This window comes from Semicossyphus pulcher, unplaced genomic scaffold (assembly GCF_022749685.1).
Source record: "Semicossyphus pulcher isolate SPU_LCO1_2020_fin unplaced genomic scaffold, fSemPul1.0.p SCAF_17, whole genome shotgun sequence".
In the NCBI taxonomy this organism is placed as follows: Eukaryota; Metazoa; Chordata; class Actinopteri; order Labriformes; family Labridae; genus Semicossyphus; species Semicossyphus pulcher.
In genome coordinates this window covers 10,926,457-10,949,368 of record NW_027211681.1, presented here as the reverse complement: position 1 = coordinate 10,949,368, position 22,912 = coordinate 10,926,457, and the positions used below count along the sequence as shown (strand labels likewise).

Below are 22,912 nucleotides of genomic sequence, written 5' to 3'. Positions count from 1 at the left end.
TGAGAACTCCTTCTCAATAAAAGCCCTCTTTATCAAAACGCATTCGACTGCCGTTACGCGTCAACGGAGGCGGGTCCTTGGCAGCGGAGTCGGACTCTTATTGTGAAAGCGCGAGGAGGCCGGTACAATGCTTAGTCACGGTGAGTTACAGCTTTCCCCCCTCCTTCCTATGTGGCGCACAGCTCGGCACAACGAGATGGAGGAATTGAACTAGACTACGTGAGTTTCTTTTATTGCAGATTTACGCTATCTACTAATGATTTTTGCGAACTATAATGTAGTTAGATTAAAGCGAGCGGCAGTCTGGCTGTAGGAACATGTTTATGTAGCGCTTTGTTCGCGTTTGTGTGTCGGGTTTGCTCACAGCCGTAACGCTGCTGTCTATTATTAGGAGCCTATTTTGCTGTCAGCTCTGTTTCCGAAACGTTTAACTTGTTATTAGTGTCGTCTCCGGCTGTTTATCATAAGTAGGCCCACACTGAGTTTAATTTCGTCGCAAACCAAGCAGGATAAAAGCTTCACCAGTGTTACGTTATATTCAGTGCATGCAGTGCTTTTGATCAAAACAAGCGCAGAAATGATCATCGTTATGACTGAACCTGGAGGGGAAATGCTGCTTTGTGTGTGAAAGCTGTTAATGTTGAGGAGATGGCGCGGAAATCTAACTCCATCTGGGTTTATGTAAGGACTGGCTTCACTTCTGGGTCATGTTTTGGTACAGGCAGTTCCCCTGTTTGCTCGGTGAAGAGTTCAGGATGAGTCACCGAGGAGAGCTGCCTGCCAAAATGCTCATAGAGCAACTTCAACATCAGTATTTGTTTATAGCTCGTATTTAACTGTTCATTTGTAAAGTTTGAATAAATCCAGAGCAATCCCTGTTGAATGCCAGTCAACTGCAGGCCTGAACTGGGGTTCTCAAACTGGGGTGCAGGGTCCATCAGGGGTCTTTAAGGGTGTTACATATGATTCATTAAGTCTTATTATCCTCCCTTAACACTGTGATGCATGTTTTCACAAGTCTCACCATACCCGGTGATGTTACCACTTGATCCATTTGAGAAACGTGTATCAATTTTAAAGCTAAGGTAAAGATTGTTTCCGTTAAACCTTACTAACTGAAAATAACCGTTGACGTCATGTTTCAAGCAAAAATGCTCAACAATGTTGTCTTTCCGCCTTGTCAACAGTGAAGATTTGCTGCTTCTCTCATTTTAAATCACTGTTGTTAACATTGTTTTGGTTCATTATAAAGTGAAGTTTTTGTCTATATAACATGAGAATATGTCGTGTTGGACTTCGCAAAATTCTGACGTTTGTGTTGATAGAGAAAATAATCTGCAGATATACTGACAAAGGAAATTGTTAGTTGCAGCCGTCATTGTTTGCTTGCTGTATTGTCACCATTAACACATTCACAAAACCTGCTGTGACGCCTTCAGAGAGCTTATTAGTCTAAAAATAACATCCAAATTAGGGCTGCATAATAAATTGCATCATTTTTTAAATAATGGTATGAACATGTGTAACAAACGCATTGCAAAAGACTGCCTGAATCACACGCATAAGAACATTTAATGTACATGTACCATGTGCTCGGATTCGGCATGCAAACATTTGACCTATCAGATGCAGCCCTGCATTCACACCATCATATGAAGCCACAGCTAGCTGTCAGTTCAGTCAATTTGGTGGTGACTGCGAGGTTAGCTAGCACGATAGCTTAGGAGAGAAGAGCAAGGAAAATGTGTTTGACAAGGACCCTGTGTTGAAGAAAAAACAGCTGTTTGGAATTGTTTTGGAGTGAGAGGACACAATGTGAAGAACAGGAGAAAGAAACTGGCCCTGTGAATTTTAGCTAACATGCATGCTCTGTATTTTACATGTCATATTATCATTTGACCCCATATCTTGCAGGCCAAATACCTAATATAATATCCTAATACCAAAGAAAGTACATTTATTATCATGAAAGACAAAGAAAAGCAGAGAATCTTTGGACTTTTTTGCTTTAAAAATAATTAAAACAAGAAATTGATTATCAAAACAAACAAACTTTCTCTTGGACAACTAATCATTCCTCCTCTAATGAAGTTGTAACCAACCAAACTATATTGGCTTCATGTGAAACGCTTTTTTTAAATTCAACTTAGCATTTTAAAAAAAGAGGAACACCTGCCTGTGTTTCTTAAATAATGTTGCCTTTACCGTCACCCTTGAAACCGCCGCTGTATTAAATGCATGACTGACCAGAGCTGTGCAGCAGGTACAAGAGTAGAGCCAGGGAGCCTGTTTGTTATCGAGCAGCTTTCTGCCTGCTTCCAGTTGAGCAATATGTTCTCCTGTGAAACTATTTTACCCAGAAACCTGGAGGGAGAAAAGCCCAGCAGTAAACAGAAATGGCTGAGTGTTTCATATTACTGTCGGATTAACTGCTGGCTGACTGCCTTTATGACGAGCTCTACCATGACCACTGACGTATCGCCATCTGTTGATAAAAGAATACCCAGACATAATAAATACTCAGTTTTAATTTGCACTGATTAAAGAGGACACTGCTTTCAGAAAGTGGAGCAGCAAGGCCGTATAACCCGGCCTGTGCACTGCGTCCTTTATCTCCCGTTCAGGTAATGATTTCTGTGTGCACACAACTTATGGGTGCCTCATTATATAACTCTGAACATTGTTGCCGAGTAACTCTTCCTGATCAGAGAACGCCGCACGGACATCTAGCAACTGCTGACTGCTCTTTGTACTGCATGTGCAGCTTATATTGTGAAAAGAAGAAGTAGACATGACAGAAGGAGAGGCATCGTTTTGCAGCATCCCTGCAGGTCATTTAAAAGTGTGCAGGAAAGCAAGCGTTCAAGTACAAATCAGTCCACACAAACATGGATGTCTCCTGTCTCTCTTCATGCAAAAGTATTTTTTATGGTTAAATTGTCAAATTATCTGCTTCAGGGCTGTGATGAATTTTTATTTTTTCGTTGTTACAGTTGCAGAAACTGTTCCCTCGGCTCCGGCCCTCAGCTGGACTGTTCACAGGACAGAGTAAAAACACTCAGTCATGCTGGCCAGCTAGATTCAAGCCTAATTTGAGTCACCTCTTCGTCCTTCAAAACAGACATTACTCCCTTACTATTCCTCACGCACTCGATTGCATTTACGCGTCTCTTGTTTGTCCATTTCTGCAAGATCAGTTCACTTATAAATGTGATCTTATTTGCTAAGCCTCCTTGCACATGTAAGGGAGGGACACCTGTAACTAAAAGTAGCACACTCACGATGAAAAGTGGAAAGCCTTGACCTGCTGACCTGCACCAGGAAGAGAGCACCATGGGTGTGAACGGCATGATGACAGAGAACACAGCGTATCGTTGCGTAGATAAGCCTTTGTTGTGCAAGTTTGAAAGATAGGGACCGGCGCTGAGCCTCTTAGACAAAGCAGCCGGCAGGATTTATATACTGCGTGTTATAAATCGTCTCGCTGTATGCACATACACTCACTGTCTCTCTCCCTCCTCCCCCCCCCCCCCAGTGGTCAGCTGAGCCGAGAGCCTCCTGGTAAACACAGCGGTGCAAACAAATTCCTTAACCGGGCAACCTTGAGGAAAGCGTCTCCAGGGAAAGAAAGCCCCCTCCCTCCCTCCCATTCCCAGGAGCTCCATGTTACACTTGGGACACTTTTGGCACTTGACCCTGTTTTTTTTTTTGTTTCTTCTTTTAGGAGTCAACAAGCCTCATTTATTGAATGTGACTCTGCAGCTCTTGGCAGAAGTACAGCAGTGGTAAATCTGGTTAGCATTTAAGCTAATCATCAAATGTTTTTTTGTTTAACTTCTGGGAATCTGATGAACTGGTTGATTGAAAACGTATGTGCAATCTGAAAAACAAGAAAGTAGATTCCTTACACAAGAGATGGTTTCCTTTGTCAGGACTGATTGGACAAGTTTCCCTCAAGTGTGGATAGAAAAACACTCTGCTGTTGACAGCACAAACACTTGAACTAAAACCCCTGTGAGTGTTAAAACATTCTTTACCTTTTTTTCACTCTGTTCATCCTTGGACAAAGCCAGAGGAAACCTTAACTTTACATATTTTAATGATGTTGGAACTGCAGAATGTGGAAATGCATCCCATCACAGCTGGCAGATCACACAGGAGCCTCTAGAAATGCCATAATGAGCAGCATGGCTGGACTAAAGCAATGAACACAGCAAGGAAATCCTCATGTCCACATAAAGCGACTTGAAGCTGACCTCAAACCACAAAAGAAAGACCCCCCCCGACGAGCGTGGAGCTCTCTTTAAGGCCGCCTGCCAACCTTCAGCTCGAACTCTTCCCTTTCTTTACCGTATACCTGCGTCTGGTGCAAAGATGCCCCGTACCGCTGCCCGCTGTTCCTGAGAAAGAGAGCGAGAAGGAGGAGAACGGGAAGGAAATGACAGAGTGCCTGACAGAATGCAAAGCGCTGGTGACTCCGTCCACGCGCAACGGCCACCGTGTCTTCAGCTACACGCTAGAGAGCCACACGGCCGCCGCCTTCGCCATCATGAACGAGCTGCGTCTGGAGCGTCAGCTGTGCGACGTCACGCTGCGTGTGCGCTACAAAGACCTGGAGGCGGTGGACTTTGTGGCTCACAAGGTGGTGCTGGCGTCCTCGTCCCCGGTCTTCAGGGCCATGTTCACCAACGGCCTGAAGGAGTGCGGGATGGAGCTGGTGCCCATCGAGGGGATCCATCCCAGGGTGAGTCAGATGCTGTCTTAAAGGTGTTAACTGAATGTTTCCTTACATTTTAGACATCAGAGGAATGACCATTTTACATTAGGCTTTATCTGCATTATCTGCTTAATCGAGTTTTTTACAGCACTTAACTGAAATACAACCAGTATTCTTCCTGCTTAACTCAGTGCTTAAGTTAAAGATTGCAGTGGCAGCATCATCCCTACATTAATACAGCATGGGTTATGAAGCAAATGTCCTAACTTTATAAAACATTTAAAATCACGCTGTGGTTGGTTTGCATGTTTCTTATTGATTGAAATTTAATTTCCCTTCCCTAGTGTCGGACTAAACCTCAGTAAGATCATCTTTAATATGCAGACTAGAGATAGACCGATATGGTTTTTTCAGGGCCGATACCGATTATTAGTAGTCAAGGAGGCCGATAACCGATATTTGGAGCCGATATTCATTTGCAGTAAAAGTGAAAATATTGGCGTCAAAACTTTGATTAATACAAACTCCAACACTTAACTTTGTTTAAATGCCTTTTAAGCATATGTTTATTAAACAAACAAACAAAAAGCGCAGGGAGTTCCCAGGGTCAGCAGCATCTCTTATAAAGTTAACTGAAAATTTAAATAAATAAATAAATAACTTCCTGAACTTTTATAAAGTAAATAAAACAAAGTTAAATAAAATTTGCAAAGAAATTAACTGTTATCAGCCGTCGGATAAAAAAAAGGCCAATGCACATATGCGTCAAAATGCTGAATATCGGCCCTGCCGATAATCGGTCTATCCCTAAGGCAGACATGCACATAAACAGATCGTATTAGAAATGTAACAACTATACAAGTGATCACAGACATTTCAGCTAAATTCTGCATGCAACAGATCTCAGTGTGTCTGTGGTGTGTTCACACCTGTACTTGGGTGGAGGTGTTCAGGAAACATGTTAGTATCACAAGTGAATGAGGTCATTAACATCAGTATTCAGAGTTGTAACAGAGATTAAACCCATTCTCATACTGGCCAGAGGTGTTTTTTTGTTTTACAAGTAAAATAGCCTCTGGTGCTTCCAGAGGATTGTTACAAAAACAGCATCCCAGTTACCAAGCAGAAATAACCAGCCTTGCCCATCATGTATGATGTAACTACTTCACATAATTAGATTTCTTTAAGCCACCCAGACAAACAACAGAGATGAGCCATTACAGCTCACATGTAATTGGATGAGAAAACCACAGAGCAGCGATCATTAAATAACACAACCAGGTGGCTAATAAATGCTGCGATGTGCTTATTTAATGCCTGGTGGCACGTAATAAACACCTGGTTTTGATGAACACATGTGGAGTGGTGCTTATTTAACACCTAGCGCCATCGCATGTATTTAAACCCTGGGTGGCGCTTGTTAACGCCAGGAAACAGACAAATTGTGACCCTTCCATTGTATGTGGAAGTAGTCGTCCGAAGCTCTTCGCTCCAGTGATGACTATCAATGGTGTCCTCTGAACCACCTTTGAACCACGTTCTCCTAACCTGTTACAATCTGCTCTTCTGCCGTCTAATGCCTCTTCTGCTGACAGCGCTGTCAGCAGGCAGGAGAGAAGGCCTACGATGTTCTGGGATTTTCTGACTGAATATGAGCAGGATGCATGCTTGTGTGTGGAAGTCTGATGTATTCACAAAACAAAGACAACAAAGGCATTCAAACTTGAGTAAAGGGTTAAACATTAGACTCATTTAGGCAGATATAGGAGTTTATTGTGTCTCTGAACTGGCTTTTTAATCTCAGTTTTACGATGGTAGAGGGCCATGGGTCAGCCACCGGGTTACAAACTAACACATTGATAGAATCGGAGCCTTATTTTTCCTCCTTTTTCTCACCCATCAACATTTTGGGTCATGATCTGTCTCCGTTCTCCCTTCCTTTCCTCACCCTTTGTCCTTCTCTCTCTCTCTTCCCTCGCTCAGGTCATGGACCGACTGATAGAGTTTGCCTACACGGCCAGCATCTCTGTGGGGGAGAAGTGCGTGATTCACGTGATGAACGGCGCCGTCATGTACCAGATAGACAGCGTGGTCAAGGCCTGCTGCGATTTCCTCGTCCAGCAGCTCGACCCGAGCAACGCCATCGGCATCGCCAACTTTGCTGAGCAGATCGGCTGCACGGAGCTGCACCAGAAGGCCCGCGAATACATCTACATGAACTTCAGCCAGGTGACGCTCAAGCCGGATCTCTAGTAAAAGCACGAATGATTTTTTCTGTCGTCAAAAACTTTTGGTGCTTTAATATTTATTTTTACAGATTATTTTTTGGCATTTATTTTGTGGTATTTATCTCAAATTTGAGGATCACAGGGCGTCCCATAAAGTCTGTTACGGAAACATTACAGCCACAAGCAGGGGATGAAACTTGGCTAGCTGCCTGCTTTTATGAACAGAAGTTGCAGCAGGCTTTGCCAGGTGCCGTGTAATTGTTACTTAGCGGCAAATGAGATGTCCATGAATTTTAATAATACCATTCAGCGGCTGTTCCCTACTGTGAGATATAGAAGTTAGAGAGTCATGAATCTTGGATAAAACAAATGTTATAACTTTGTTTAAAGGCAGCGACACATTTATTTTAAAAGTGCTGGTGTAAAGCTGTCGTAATCTAAAAGTAAAAGTGATGAAAAGTAATGTCTTATAATGTATGTGCACAAACAACTTAGAGACCGACACACATGTTGAGTAATTCTGCACCTGGGGAATAGTGTGAAAGGCCTCTGTGAGTAAATGCTGTTTCACTTGTTCCATTGTGGTTTCTGCTGGTTGACTTTTCCGCTTCAGACTTGCTCACAACGGGCCCGAGCACTCGTGTGATGACTGTCAAGAATGCAAGTCATGAGTCACGATGAGGTTTTTCCTGTGCTGGGAGCATACCATACTGCGAAAGATAACAGCACTGTGCAGCTCAGAAGAGACAGCACTCAGTATTATTGATCCCTTACACACTGATAAGACAGAGACGGGTTTGGCAGCTCAGAGTCAGGGATGTGACGAGTAATAATATCTATGAGTGACTCTGTCTTTCAGTTTTATTGACTGTTCTTAGTAACGATCAATAAATTAAAGTCTGTTCATTTGCTTTGTGACATCACTTTCAGGTTTAAAAATGAACAAAGCAAACAGTATTAGTTAAATACTTTATATACATGCAGCTGTGGATTTGGTTGAGAGTGTCCTCTGAATCATGTCTCTTCCTGTTTAGTCCCAAATAATCTTGACATGTGACATTAACAGTGTCTCACTAAGGCATAATTTAAATCTCAGCATGACTTTGGATTTATTTAAAAATACTTCTGCCCCTGTTAGCTAACACTTGTGTTTATATTTGATCGAAAAAATGTGATGTAACAGCGCTGTCGCCCTGGTAGCGATACAATAGGTAGACTGTGTATTTAAATATAGAAAAGAAAGATCTGAAACTATATTATTCTAAACAGTTTCTGCTTCCAGCGTCTTACTCGTGAGACTTTGCTGCTTTATTTTGATCTTATGTGATAATAGACTGGATATCCTTGGGCTTTGGACTGTTGTTTTACCGCCCAGTTGACTCATGGATTCATTGATGATAAAAACAATCTAGTTGCACACTTGTATTGTAACCTGCTTTCCCCAACATTTTCATTAAAATTTTCTATATTTTCATCACTGATAGACATATTTGTTTGAATTTCTGTGCTATATTTGTTTGATCAAAGTTGTTTTATGAACATTTTTCATCCCTACCTTTGTCCGTAGGTGGCGACCCAGGAGGAGTTCTTCAACCTGTCGCACTGCCAGCTGGTCACCCTCATCAGCCGCGACGAGCTCAACGTGCGCTGTGAGTCTGAGGTCTTCCAGGCGTGCGTGGCTTGGGTGCGCTACGACCGCGAGAACCGGCGACCGTACGTCCAGGCTTTACTCCAGGCTGTCCGCTGCCATTCCCTCACCCCAAACTTCCTGCAGGCCCAGCTCCAGTCCCTGGACTGGGACCCCCAGTGTAAAGACTACCTGGTCCAGATCTTCCAGGACCTCACCCTCCACAAACCCACCAAAGTCATTTCCTGCCGAACACCCAAGGTGCCGCAGCTCATCTACACAGCGGGGGGTTATTTCCGTCAGTCTCTCAGCTACCTGGAGGCGTACAACCCCTGCACAGGAGCCTGGCTGAGGCTAGCTGACCTGCAGGTTCCTCGCAGCGGCTTGGCAGCCTGTGTGATCAGCGGCCTTTTCTACGCTGTGGGTGGAAGAAACAACGCACCCGACGGCAACATGGACTCGAATGCATTGGACTGCTACAATCCAATGAACAACTGCTGGCTGCCGTGTGCACCGATGAGCGTGCCCAGGAACCGAATCGGAGTGGGTGTCATCGACGGCATGATATATTCAGTTGGTGGATCACATGGATGCATCCATCACAATAGTGTTGAAAGGTAAGGGATGATGCAGGGTTCATTTTATCTTTAACAATTTACCCAAAGGGCAATGTATCATGCTAACAAGTATGTGTAACCCCAGCATTGTTTTTAATAATAGCCTTTTATAAGCATCAGGAGCACCTACTCTCAGGGAGCTGTAGGTGAGCTTGATTTGTCAGGTTGCTTTAAAAGCCCATTGAATTGAGATTGATTTGACAGTCGATATTTGTGTGTGTTCCTGTGGTTTGGCTCAGAATAAGCAGTGGGAAATGTGACTAAAGTCCAGCAGAGAACATTTATAATACTGACTTATGTTCTGGTCTGTTGACTTTATTTAGTCAATGAATACTCCAAGAGCAGGACTCAGGTAACTTCCTGGAAATTATTGGGTATTGTTCCACTTCCTGATATTTATTTAAAGTACACAAAAAGCTTCAACGAGGAAGCTTCAGTCTACAGGGAATTTCAGTAAATCAGGTGTTCATTATTCAAACTCTTTAGCTCTCGTATTCACGTGTCTTGAGTTTGAGTCCTAATTAAAAACTGGAAAACTACATTTTAGTTTGTTCTGCTCCGCTCGACAGGCCCTGGCAGTAAGACAGCAACAATACAGATTTTAATGAACAAAAAAGGCTGGAGCATGTTCACCATGTCCCGCTAAATTTACTCTTTGCTTCTGTGAATGCATGACTCAAACTAAGACGGGTGCTTGGGGGCACAATCTTTAACCTGACACATATACAGTGAATTATGTAAATAGCCATCATTTAAGGTTGAAGATTTACCCAAACTTTGACTTTGGTCCTCAGATGACGCAGACGGACTGCAGAGACAAATGGCAAATATTAACAGGGTTCAGGGGAAAAGGAACATGACTAACCGGTCTGAGTGCCGATGTAGTGACTCCGGGCAGAGATGTGATTTATCAGTGATGCAGAATCACAGATGCTACAAATGTGACCCAGATGGATCTGTGCAACAATCATACAATTGGCAACAGGATTTATTATCTGCTTGGGCATCCCTGTAAACATTATGAGCCGTGTTAGTAGTTGGGATGCCAGGCAAGGGTTCTGTTACTTGTAACATTGCAACTTCTTAGAGGGATGAAAACGGAGGATAGTGTGAAGCCCCCATGTGCCTCTTTTTAAGGCAACAAAAGCATTTTTCTGTTTAATAGAAACACACGTTAGCAGTACAGAGAGAATCAGGAGAAAATTGGAAACAATAAAACAAAACAATATATGTTTTCCTGCTCTCCAGGTATGATCCAGAAAGGGACCAGTGGCAGCTGGTGGCCCCCATGTTGACCCGGCGTATCGGTGTGGGTGTCGCTGTCATCAACCGGCTGCTGTACGCTGTTGGAGGGTTCGACGGGGCCAACCGGCTCAGCTCCTGTGAGTGCTACAACCCTGAGAAGGACGAGTGGAAGACCATGGCCCCCATGAACACTGTGCGCTCCGGAGCTGGTGAGGAAGAAATGCTTTTAAAACTTGCCAGCTTTGATGAGGCCTGGTCCTCTCCATCAAGAGTTCAAAGATGTATGCGAGGTTTTTCATGGTATTCAACCAGCCATAATATTTGTTCTGTTGAGGTCAAACGTTGTATTAGTCGTTAGGATGCAGGAGATATAGCTGCAATGTCAATGTCAAAGATTTCATTGCATGTTTGAAAGCTTTCTAATAAGTTCAAACCAAAAATGATCTTACCAAGCCCACTGTATTGAGCAAACTGCATCCCTTACTGAGTCGAATATGATATTTAGATAGAAACGTATTATGTCATTGCCCTGGTCAGCATGTGTATGATGGATTTAATAGTATGAAAGTACTTTGATTCTTCTTAATGCCAGCCATAACAACTATACAGTTTACAGGTTTATCTTTTAGTATTGTGTACCAGTATCATTTACAGTGTTTATTAACATGAGTGGTTTCTGAACCAATGCAGCAGTGCAATGATTCACTCCTTTTCAACTCAAATAAACTCTTTGGGAGTCTTGCACAAGGTATGCTTGTGTCTGAGCTTGCAGGATTTGCTGCTCTGTTCCCACATCAAAGAAATGCAAGACTTGAATAAACTAACGTTTGAGCCGTTGTAGGTGTGTGCTCACTGGGAAACCACATCTTTGTGATGGGCGGATACGATGGGACCAACCAGCTGAACACAGTGGAGCGCTATGATGTGGAGACGGATACGTGGAGCTCTGCTGCCTCCATGAGGCACCGACGCAGTGCTCTGGGAGTAACTGCCTTACATGGACGCATCTATGTGCTGGGTGAGTAGTAGTCAATTAAGACTTAAAGCAACAGTTTAAGTTTTGCTATTAATTGTTTTTTTAACTTAGTTTAAAATCAGACACATACAAAACTTCAATGTTCATCATTAGGAAATGTTACTCTTATATTAGTACCAACTAACTGCTGGTTAATCTCAATCAGATTATTTATACGGTCATTCTTGTGGTTTTTTGTTGTTCTGTTTAAATCATGAAGAAATAGATGAGTGATTCAAAATTGTGAATTTATTTACTGGTGCATGTCTGTATGTTTAGTTCACAGTGAACTCAACAAGATCACATGTTACAACAGCCAAAAATGGTTAAAGAAAATAAAATAGTTTTGCCCGTTTTAAAGTTGTAAACTCGAAGATCTCAGTTTCGTCTTCTTTGGCGACACCTACGGAGATAAACGTTAATTGTGGGAGCACACTTCCCAGATATCCAGACAGTGTTGCATGTGTGACGTCCACGGTTGGCTCCGGTTGTAACTCTAGATTTTCCTTGCTGACGGTCGCTTTCCTTTTTAAACTGTTTGCCTACATTTGTTTATTTTTATTTTTCACTTATTGTTGAAGTTGTATCCGTAGTCATCCATCTTTTCTTTGTTTGTTCAGCCATAGTCGATTACTGTTTACTCGCAACACTTGAGACCAGAAAAGCAGCCGCTTTACATTGCGTTAGCTCCGCCTACCCTCTCTGGCAGACCAACCACTGCTGGCTGATGGGAAACGCGTCACTAACTGGGCGCCATTTGTCATTTTTTCCACGACAGTCGCCACAGACACCCGGCCCATAATAATACTATATACTGCAAATGCAAATGCTTTCATCAGTGGGCCATAGGCTCAATCACCATTGTGTTACTCATTCGGTGACAGATAGTGACTTAACAGACATTTATTTGCATGAAAATCTTCGAGATTTTTGCTATGAGGAAAAATTAATGAATAAAATGTTCTGCTTCCTCAGGTTTCCAGTCAAAGTCAGCATAAACATGGCAGGTGTATCAAATGTGGATCAATGTATTGATTTAAATCATGCAACAGTTCATTAGCACGACACACCCGAATCTTAAACCCAACTGGCGACCAGCCAGTTGCATTGTGGGTAATGTAGGCACCAGGTTTTAACCAGTAAGAAGACTGTAGGGTATAACAAAAGATGGTTTCTGTGGTTTTGCTGGATCTTTTTTTTTTTACTGTCTGTCATCAGACTAACAATCTCATAAGAATGCAGTAATGAATGGGTGAACTGTTTGTCAATCAACAGAATGTCAATCTTATGTTTATAGGAGGTTACGACGGCAACACTTTCCTGGACAGCGTGGAGTGCTACGACCCAGAGAACGACACCTGGGCCGAGGTGACCCACATGACTTCAGGGCGGAGCGGCGTGGGTGTGGCCGTTACCATGGAGCCGTGCCAGAAAGAACTGCCAGCGTGTCAGATGTCTGAGAGGGAGAACGGTGCAGCCTCACCAGCCTATCAGTCAGCCAACTCTTTTGGCTCTCAGCCCAATCAGCGGCACAGCGAGTCCTTTGGGAAAGGCACTTGAGGATCATCCTTGTCACCCTGTCACACACACACACGTATACAGACGAGCACCCCTAGACTCCACCCTGTTTTCACAAATCCTAATAGAGACCTCACAATTGATTAGAGACAGAGGTGATCTGATACAACACATGCTGCCTCATTGATTCTAGAGATCACACATAATGCAAATTTAAAAAACACCTTAGAGGTGAAGTGTTGATTCTCATCTTTAAAGTGACAAAAAAGTAATCTGAGTGTCCACATTGGACTATCCAAATCACGTGTGACACCAGAATCCATAGTCCAGTTTTCAAGACATGAAATATGATTACTTTGTATGTGGTAAATGTGTTCAGCCAAATCTGAGAGACCTCAGTCCGTCTGTGTGTTTGACGTCTTCAGGCGGAGCATCATCTCCCAGGTTCGAGGGAGGAAAGGGCTGCAGACTAAAAACAGGGCCACCTATGGGCTCAAAGAGTCATCAAGGGCTCTTTCTACCTTTAAGAGCAACCCATGCAAAAGTAAAAATCTGAGGGGAGGGAAAAAAAATACAAAGGGTCACGTTTTGTAAAGAAAAAAGTAGCAATTGTCAGCATTGGCAGTGGATTTCAAAGTGCCATTACAATGCCTGTGGGCATTACCGTCAGCAGTATATTGTCTCGAGGTGCTCTGATGAAACGGCGCAGACAGAGTCGCTGTGTGGTGTGAAGAAACTGGCAACCCAGTGAGCCACAGGATGAGGCTTATGCAGGACAATGGGCCTCATGCAAGAACCTCTTTTTACTTTTATCTGTGAAGTTTGCTTATTTGTGCTCCAATTTACGATTTTGCAAACTCTTTAAACACCACAGTGTTGTAAGTTTGAATGCCACCTGTTCATGGGCAGGTTGCATCATTAGGATACCCAAATCTGATTAAATCTACTTCTCTACTCAAGCAAGTTGGCATTCACAAAATAATCACCCATAAGAAAAACAGACTTATTACATGTTGTCAACTTCAGGTTAAATCTGATTGTACTGTACAAGTGGTTCTTGCATGAGGCACAAAGCTTCAAGATCAAGCGTTGGTACAAGAGAAGCAGTAACTGCAAAATATCAAATGAGTCCTTTCACTAATATTCACAGGTAGGTTCATTAAATGGGATTTTTTTGGGGTGAAGGTGTTGGCCAGGTGTTGCGTGTTGGCTCTTGTGCGGCTCTCAGAGAGTCTAGTTGGTATGTAGAGTGCCATGAGAATGAAGAAACAAGGTTTGACGGTGTTTAGAGGAAAGGGAATACTGTAGCATTTACAAACATCTCACTGAATGTGTTTTATAAAAACACTAATTACTGACACAATATGGAGCCCCCCCCCTACAGTTGACTTTTAGGTTTCTCTCTTCCACCAGACCTCAGAAACAGAAGTGACCATGTTTGTGCATTAGTGTTCAGATATTGTATGCTAATGACAACAACTTGCTTAAAGAAGTGTATTTGTAACAGCAATTTAAGCTACAAAGGTTTTTAAGTGATGTTTTTGTACATTGATATTCTAAGAAGTCTTGTACAGAATTTCAGAGCTCACTTTTTTATTTATTCGTTCAGATCCTTTTGGTTTGTCGTTTCCCTAAACTGACATCAGCTTTGTATTGAATTGGACTCTGGTGTTGTGTTTTTGAATAACTAGCATGCATTGTGACTAAAGTAGGAATGCCTGTTAATGCTAATTTTGGATGTTTGTAAAAAAAAACAAAACAAAACAAAAAAAAATGCTTCACTTTGAAAGGGACTGTTTTTTCTCGTCCGTCAGTAGTTGGAATGAAATTTAGAATATTTAAGGTCTGCTTTGTACATTTTTTTTCCAGCAAAAAAAATCCCCTGTACAATAATACATTGTAAAGTAAAATATATGTTTATTGTACTACTGGAGTCATGTCGTGTTGTGTTATCTTAGACCTGTGCATGTTTTTTGTTAATTGTTAAGAAACTACAGGTTTTTAAAGCAGCAGTGTCCACTAGATGGAGCTGTAGCTCTTTCATACTGAGCAAAACCCGACCTTTCAGTGTAGCATTCCTATGATACACTTGTCTGTGTCAATAATTTCACCATAGATGCCAGGAGTCCAAAGCACACATTTCTTTTATTTTGTCTTTCAGTCATAGGATAGCTGTGCCAACTGTGGCATTAATCAACCCACCCATGAGTTCTACATCACATGGCAGGTGGATGAGATTGACTATTATATCATCCAAGAGGAAAATGTCCCTGATTATGTGGATGTACAAGAGAATCAAGACGTAATCTTGCCAAACACAGAAACGCCACAGCAGAAATAGTTACAGAAAACTTACACACCTTAGACCCCTAACTGATATATAATATCAAAATAATATATTAGAATAATACTTTAAATTATAATTTATATTTTAAAAATATCTGTCCAGAAAATGATTATATATTGATATATTTATTTTATATTTATATCAAAGACAAACACAATATAGAGTAGTAAAGTGTGATCTAAAATAAAATAAATCATGTAAAGACTGCTGTAAGATTTTCCAGGTTTTGAAGGACACAGAGTAAGGGAGTAACAGCAGCAGCATAATATATCGTGTAAAAACATATTTACAGTAATGTAGTTCAAAGAGGCCCTAGCAAAGTGGCTATTTATAGTCCGTAAAGTTAACGCTCGTGGCTGCTGAACTGGCTTGTCGAGTTTTGGGTGTATTTTCCAAATCTTATCCGGATGTCTCGTGCTGCTTCCTGTTAACTTGACACCGGTGAGCTTTTCATTAACGATGAGAAGAGGCTCGCGAGTCCCTCCGGGCACCAGAGGATCCTGTGCGGACGCAGGTACGTGAAACTCACCTGGTTAAAGCTGAATACGACAGATTTATTACTACACACCGTACATGCTGATACTTTAGAGACAAACTGAAACTACTTTAGAAAGATAAAAGTGAACACGTGACTACAGGTACAGGTAACGCTACTGGTTTGTGGTATTTGACGCACCTTTCAGGGTTTGAAGGAGAAACGCCTCTTTTATTACAAAAACAAGCTGCACTGTTTGTAAGGACGAAAAATGCGACATAAAGTTTGTCTTTGTCTGCTGCAATTGTTTGTCAGATGTCTTTTCCAATATTAACGGTCAAGTTTAACAATTAATTAAGAAATAAAATTGGCTTGTTGACTAAATTTGATTAAGTTGTGTTATTTAGTGTAGTATATTCAATTATTTCACCAACTATCTTACTTACTTTCAGGAAAACATCCCTCTAAAAAGTGACTCAACCCTTCCCTGAGTGAGAGTTATTCTCTGTTGTCAGACATTGTTGTCAAACTAGTTTCTCCACTTTGGATCCACCTAGAGTCTTTCAGGATCACACTGTTCATTCAGTCAAGGCCTAAAACCTCAAGTCACTGTGCTCGTGTTGAAACCAAATACTTCGTGTATATTCTGTATCAGGACATCAAGTGTCTTTTTGTGTCATATAACTTTAAAGCCTTTGACTGGATGTTCTCCAGAGACTGCACGGTGTTATTTTAGCCTCAGTGTTTCACTCTTGTCTCTCAGCAGTGTGGAGCAGCAGCCAGGATGATCCCTGTGGGTGAATTCAGAAACCTCGGCACAGAGCAGAACCAGAAGTTTCGGGTCCTAAAGCCATGGTGGGACGTTTTCTCAGAGTACCTGTGCGTTGCTATGCTCATGATTGGAGTCTTTGGGTGCACCTTGCAGGTGAGGCACCTAAAAACCAGCCACTATGATCATAATCTCTTAAATCCTTAAATGTGTATAATTTAGAAAGGTTATTATTAGGCTGTTAATATAACCTGACCTGCCTGATGAGTGTCAAGTATTTCCATTATTTGTTTGTGTTGTTGTTCCCTCTCTGTCTAACGGCCCATGACACAGCAACTGACCTCTAGTCAGGCTACGACACAGACAGTTTTACTGAACTAACTCGTCTCTCCTGACCCACTTACTGCAGATTCAGATCACTAACTTGATGCTTAATGTATCTCTCACCACCTGACTATCATTTCTGTGTCAGATTAAAATAGCCCAGAAGAAAAGCAAAGAATTAATATGTAATCTGTTATAATTATATGTACAAGTTCAGTTTTTTATTTCTGCGGTAGACAGTGAGAAAAGTGTTGCGTTGCCATGATAAAGAACAACATCAGAGACCACTCCCCTTATAATTGCAACTTCAGTGAAACAGACTTGAGGACAAGACATAAACTGAGTTTAGAGTAGTAAATTGGAACCTGAGGTGGCTATCTAAAGCATCTACAGGATCGACAGGTCCAACGTTTAACTGTTGCTCATAGAAAAACAGTGAAATAAGGTTGGAATCACCTTAAAATAGCAATAACTCAAAAAATAGCAGGTTAGTGTTAGAGAAAGATTTAGTACTCTTCATTAATAGTCACATCTGATTAGGAATAGTGAATGTTATGGACATTTATAGTCTTAATTAAACAGTGTATTATCAATATATATTAAAAATGTGTGGAAATTAATTCCAGAATTTATTGATAAGTTTGGTCATATTTTATATTTATCCCATTTTAAAACCATTCCATTTAAGTACCAACATTAACAATTAATCGGTTCTTCTTGGAAATAAAAAAAAGTGAAATGTATTCCTCCGTGACACAGACCTTCAGTAACGTTAAAAACGTGTTAAACAAGACTGGGTCAAAACCTTTGTGGCTGACCGCATCAGGTCAATGTGTGCTTTTGTGGGCAATGTGTTACAAGGACTGTCCTTAGGAGGCCGATGACAGCGTGTTTGAAAGCAGGTAGGCGCTGCGGACCTAGGTGAGGACAGCGGACGAGCAGCGAGGGGGGAGGCCCGCCTACTCCCCGAACAAAGTATCCAGAGCCGTATAGACAGAGAGTCGCGTCAGCGGAGGTCCAATATGCTCCATGATCCGCCATTGCAATGTCGCAACTCTCTCTCTCTACGGCCCTGACAGTACCGTCACTCAGTCAGTCAGTCAGTTACTCAGTCAGTCACATACAGACCCGTGTGTAGCGCTGACCCCGGCGGTCAGCCAAAAATGCTAAAACATGTTAACGAACCACACTGTCCCACTGGGTAGTAGTCTTCAACTAAAATGATCTTAGGTACTGAAAGTTATTTAAAATCCAACATTAGCCTTTTTGTTGCTGTAAATACTCACAGAGTACCAAATGTGTATTATTTTTAGGTGGAAATAGTCCGCTACAATCACAATTCATTTCTGTTACGTACAAAATAGTGGTGGGTGACCATTTAAAAAAATAAAATAAAAAAATTTGAAAATTCACCACCATTGACACATTTTTTTTCAAAATAAAATTGTCTTATTTTGTGTTTTTCTTGATGGATTTAGTTTAAAAGAACATTTTATTTCCTCATTCGTCATCTGTCACTAAGAAGCAGTTTATACACATATACATATAAACACTGTAAGAATACATTCGCTTTGAAGTACGTTTTTTCTACTTGAATTTTTTTTGAAAGTCCTTAATCAATGTTTTTTTTAAGATGGTGAATAATGAACATTTATTATATAGTGACTTTCTTCTAGTCTTTAGATTCCTCAAAGCTTTTTATATAACATGCCAACATTCATGCGCACATTTAAGTCTGATTCCGGAGCAATTTGGGGTTCAGTGTGTTCCCCGAGGACGCTTCAACATACAGACTGGAGGCTTTGGCAATCGAATCCACCGATCTTCTGATTAGTGGAAGACCCACTTTACCTTCTGAGCCACAGCCCTGCATGCAAAGAGTTCTCATTGTTTTTTAATGGTTCAATTGAGGTCTCTTGTCATGGTTTTTGCCAAGTAACTGGCTGTTTAATGTTTAATTAACCATTCCTACTATTTTCCTCATATCCTCGTTCCCCCTCATTTACGTTTTCATTCATATATTTTCCACAGCTCACCCAAGACAAGATCGCTTGCCTGCCAAGCCACTTCACCAGCCCAACACCTGAAGCCATCGACTGCAGCCACATCAGGACCTACAGGGAGAACGAGACATCACAGACCACACTGGTCAAACCTTCGAAACCCATAATTAGGGAGGTGGTTGGTCGCAAGAATAACCTGGACATTCACCAGTATGTGTTTGTCAACCACTACTGCTACGAGAGGTTTGTCCACTGGTACGCAAAGTTCTTCCCATACCTCGTCGTGATCCACACTATGATCTTCATGGTAGCCAGTAGCTTCTGGTTCAAGTTTCCTGGGACTTCTTCCAAAATTGAACTCTTCGTTACCATTCTCGGGAAGTGCTTTGATTCACCGTGGACCACGAGGGCCCTGAGTGAGGTTTCTGAGGAGAGAGGGGAGGAGAAACTGGTCAGCTGGAGGAGGAACACCATGTCGAAAGATCATTCAGATCGAGGAGCAGATAACGAGGAGGCTACCGGGCTTCTTCGCTCCTCATCCGTCAAGTCTAATCCAGAAAAGAAAGCTCCGGAGCCTCAGTCGACCCCCTCAGTCTTGGATAAGAAGGAAGGCGAGCAGGCGAAAGCGCTGTTTGAAAAGGTGAAGAAGTTCAGGACTCATGTGGAGGAAGCCGACATCCTGCGTGTCATGTATGTGCTACAGACGTCCCTGAAAGTCTTCAAGTTCCTTCTAATCATTATCTACACCGCAGTGCTGGTGCCGCACATCGAGATAGTAGTTCGATGTTACGTTCCGCCTGACTTGACCGGTTTTGATATCTACTGCTGTAACCACAACAAAGCCCATCTTTTCTCCAAACTTGCCTACTGCTACATCTTCTTCGTGGGTGTGTACGGCATTCTCTGTATCTACACACTCTACTGGCTGTTCCACAGACCTCTAAATGAGTACTCCTTCGATCAAGTCCGACTGGAGACAGGAATTAATGACATACCGGACGTAAAGAACGACTTTGCGTTCCTTCTGCACCTCGTGGACCAATACGATGCTCTTTACTCCAAGAGATTTGCAGTCTTTCTCTCTGAGGTCAGCGAGAGCCATCTCCACCAGCTTAACCTCAACCATGAGTGGACCGCCAAAAAGTTACGTGCCCGTCTTGCCAGGAACTCCAGTAACCGGCTGGAGCTTCATTTGCTAATGTTGCCAGGACTTCCTGACACAGTCTTCGAGATTCCTGAAGTGGAATCTCTCAAACTGGAGCAGGTTAAAAATGTCATCATCCCAGCAAGTGTGGCAAAGCTGGAGTCCCTGAAGGAGTTATCGCTCATCTACTGCCCCACAAAGCTCCAGCTGCCCGCCTTGAACCACCTCAAAGAACATTTAAAGATCCTACGTCTGGCTTTTGAAAGTTTAGAGGAGGTGCCTATGTGGATGTACACCCTGCACGGTCTGGAGGAGTTAGATCTGAACGGCCCTTTAACAAATGAGGTGTCCAGAAGTGCCAGCCTGGACTCCCTTCGAGAACTTAGAGCTCTGAGAGTCCTCACTCTCCACTCCACCCTCTCTAAGATCCCACCCAGCATCGTGGATGTTGCGTTGCAGCTGCAGCGGTTGAACATCTACAACGATGGCGTCAAGCTCCAAGCGTTCAGCAGCCTGAAGAAGTTAAACAACATCGTCTCTTTGGAGTTAGTGGGCTGTGAGTTGGAGCGCATCCCGAGTGCCGTCTTCAGCCTAAACAATCTGCAGGAGTTGGACCTGAAGGAGAACAAACTCACTACCGTGGAGGAGATCCTGAGCCTGCAGCACTGCCGCCGTTTAGTGACACTCAAACTGTGGCACAACAAAATCACCTACATACCAGATCACATCAGTAAGCTGCACTCTCTAGAGATGCTAGACGTCAGCTGGAACAAGCTACGAAAGCTTCCCATTCGGTTGTTTCACTGCACCAATCTCAGGCACCTGGACGTCTCCCACAACCAGCTCACCTCTCTTCCTCCTGAGATCGGCATCCTTCAAGGACTGCAGTTCTTCTCTGCTGCTTTCAACTCTTTAGAGATGCTGCCTGAGGAGCTGTTCTCCTGTAAAAGGCTAAAGACCCTAGCTCTGGGAAACAACTGCCTGGCATATCTTAGCCCCAGAGTATCCAACCTGGCACAGCTGGTCCGGTTGGAAATGAAAGGAAACCGCCTGGAGTCTCTGCCTCATGAAATCACGGATTGTACCCTTCTGACTGTCAGTGGACTGATCGTAGACGACAACCTGCTGGATCTGCTGCCTTCAGGAGTACGAAGCAGGCTGCTGAGTGTGCAGAGCTAAGGACTCTCATTGACTCATCTATTCTCAGTGTGGCATGATGGTTGATGGTAGTCTGACTCGCATGGGAAATTTAAAGACGATTAATCCAGACCACAGGGGGGAATTTTTGCATAACAGGTCAAAAATGGAAACCATAAGTGGCCACCAAAGGACAACCAAAAACTAATATGTATTTAAAGAATCAGTAATCATGAAATATGCGTTGAAATCAGTGTCCTTGAGGGAAAAATCAACTTGCACGTTTGTAAAAAGGTTTTTTATGCATTTTCTTAAAATCTTTTTTTAAATAAATAATTTACAAAGTTTATAGCTATCCTGAAAATAAATTACTGCCTTTATTTCATGTAGCGATGTTGGTGTAGATCACACAGTGGAAGTTTGACAACAAAAATGTAGGATCCGATTTGTGTTGTGTAAAGAAAAAAGGTTTGACCTTGAAAATTTTTCGGACCTGCATTTTGTTGTCTGAATATTTTGGAGATTTCTTCTAAAGCACAAGTGATTTCCTACTACGCTGCGTCCTGTTGGACAGGTTTATATAGAAAGCTGGTTTCCCACAGTGCAGTGGCTCATGTTGCTTCCATTCAGGCTCCAAACAAGTGGAGGGAGAGGAAGCCTTTCAGGAGCAGAATAAAAGCCATTCATCTCTCTGTTTACAAATTCAGTCAAAATGAAAAAAGACTGTAATTATACATTTAATCAGACACAAATCTAGGCAACATGACCTTTAGTTTGTAAGACAGGTTACAAAAATGAATCATTTACAGAGAGAGGAGAGATACAACTATTTTCTTTTTTCACAATCTCTTTAACATAATTTAATCTATTACGGAATAATAATCTTGGAAAAGACAAGTAAAATTGGAGAGGCAGGATAGCTTTTCCACCTTTCAGCTTGAACTGCAGTGCGGTCATGTCTTGGCTTGCATGGATACAAGTTATTGGCATACCACAGCAACACTGGAGCACACAAAGACACACCTCCAGGCCTGTGAGATAGTTTTGAAAGTTGTAAAAAAAAAAAAGAGGACAAAGAGGCGCAGTAGAATTCTGTGTAGGTCAGATTCATTTGTCAATCATTCACCTCTTGGATTTCCTCTCTGAAGGTGGCAGCCAGGTGTGTCACCAGCTTTAACCAAAACAAATGATTGCATCATTGTCACTAAGGCTTGCCTGGCAAACAACATGTTATGTCTTCAAGGAGGTACTCTGTAAATGCTACTTCAGTGTGCCTTCAGGCCTCGTTGTACTAATGCAGTTTTGACATTTGGGTATGAAAATCAGAGAGGGAAGCTTCCTCCTGTCATGTGAGTGTGTAATGTTAGGACACAGCTCCTTCAGGCTGTGATTCCCTGCAGCTACATGAACTGAGTTAAATTGCAAATAAAAGTAGGATATAAAAGTAAGTTCACAACACATCAACACATTTTTTAAAGATTTTATGACTCTTTATGGCATCTGATTTAAAACCCAAAAAGGAGATATCCCTGCATCTTTTAGGATAGGTGTAGTTCATGGTAATACATCTCTCACATGCCCAAACATACATTGAAAGTGCTGCTGTATATAGTGCTCCTGTCAAAGCAGGCCACGATGTCAGTCTTCAGCAAGGATAGATTTAAAGGGTGAACAAAAATAGGTTATTTAGTTCTTAACTGGCTGATTTTGGATACACAGACTGTTAAAGAACATTGTGAAATATGT

The 22,912-nt window shown here is 42.2% G+C and overlaps 2 protein-coding genes across 3 annotated transcripts; both read left to right on the top strand.

Annotated features, from left to right (window-relative positions):
- The first annotated feature begins 138 nt into the window (after window positions 1-138).
- On the top strand, window positions 139-14,892 carry keap1b (kelch-like ECH-associated protein 1b). The gene is made up of 7 exons (XM_069665982.1): window positions 139-219; window positions 3,536-4,744; window positions 6,701-6,946; window positions 8,513-9,189; window positions 10,438-10,643; window positions 11,276-11,452; window positions 12,747-14,892. Exons 2-7 carry the CDS (start codon window positions 4,439-4,441, stop codon window positions 13,007-13,009), a joined length of 1,875 nt encoding a protein of 624 aa, XP_069522083.1. The 5' UTR covers window positions 139-219; window positions 3,536-4,438; the 3' UTR covers window positions 13,010-14,892.
- Window positions 14,893-15,761: 869 nt separating this feature from the next.
- LOC138594581 (volume-regulated anion channel subunit LRRC8E) lies at window positions 15,762-21,507 on the top strand. Of its 2 annotated transcripts, none has more exons than XM_069665722.1 (3): window positions 15,762-15,828; window positions 16,553-16,714; window positions 18,914-21,507. In XM_069665722.1, the coding sequence occupies exons 2-3, from the start codon at window positions 16,574-16,576 to the stop codon at window positions 21,206-21,208; spliced, it is 2,436 nt and encodes an 811-aa protein (XP_069521823.1). In that variant the 5' UTR covers window positions 15,762-15,828; window positions 16,553-16,573; the 3' UTR covers window positions 21,209-21,507. The 2 variants fall into 2 exon arrangements, with proteins under 2 accessions (XP_069521823.1, XP_069521824.1); XM_069665723.1 differs by having other exon boundaries at window positions 15,764-15,828; window positions 16,556-16,714.
- The last annotated feature ends 1,405 nt before the right edge of the window (window positions 21,508-22,912 follow it).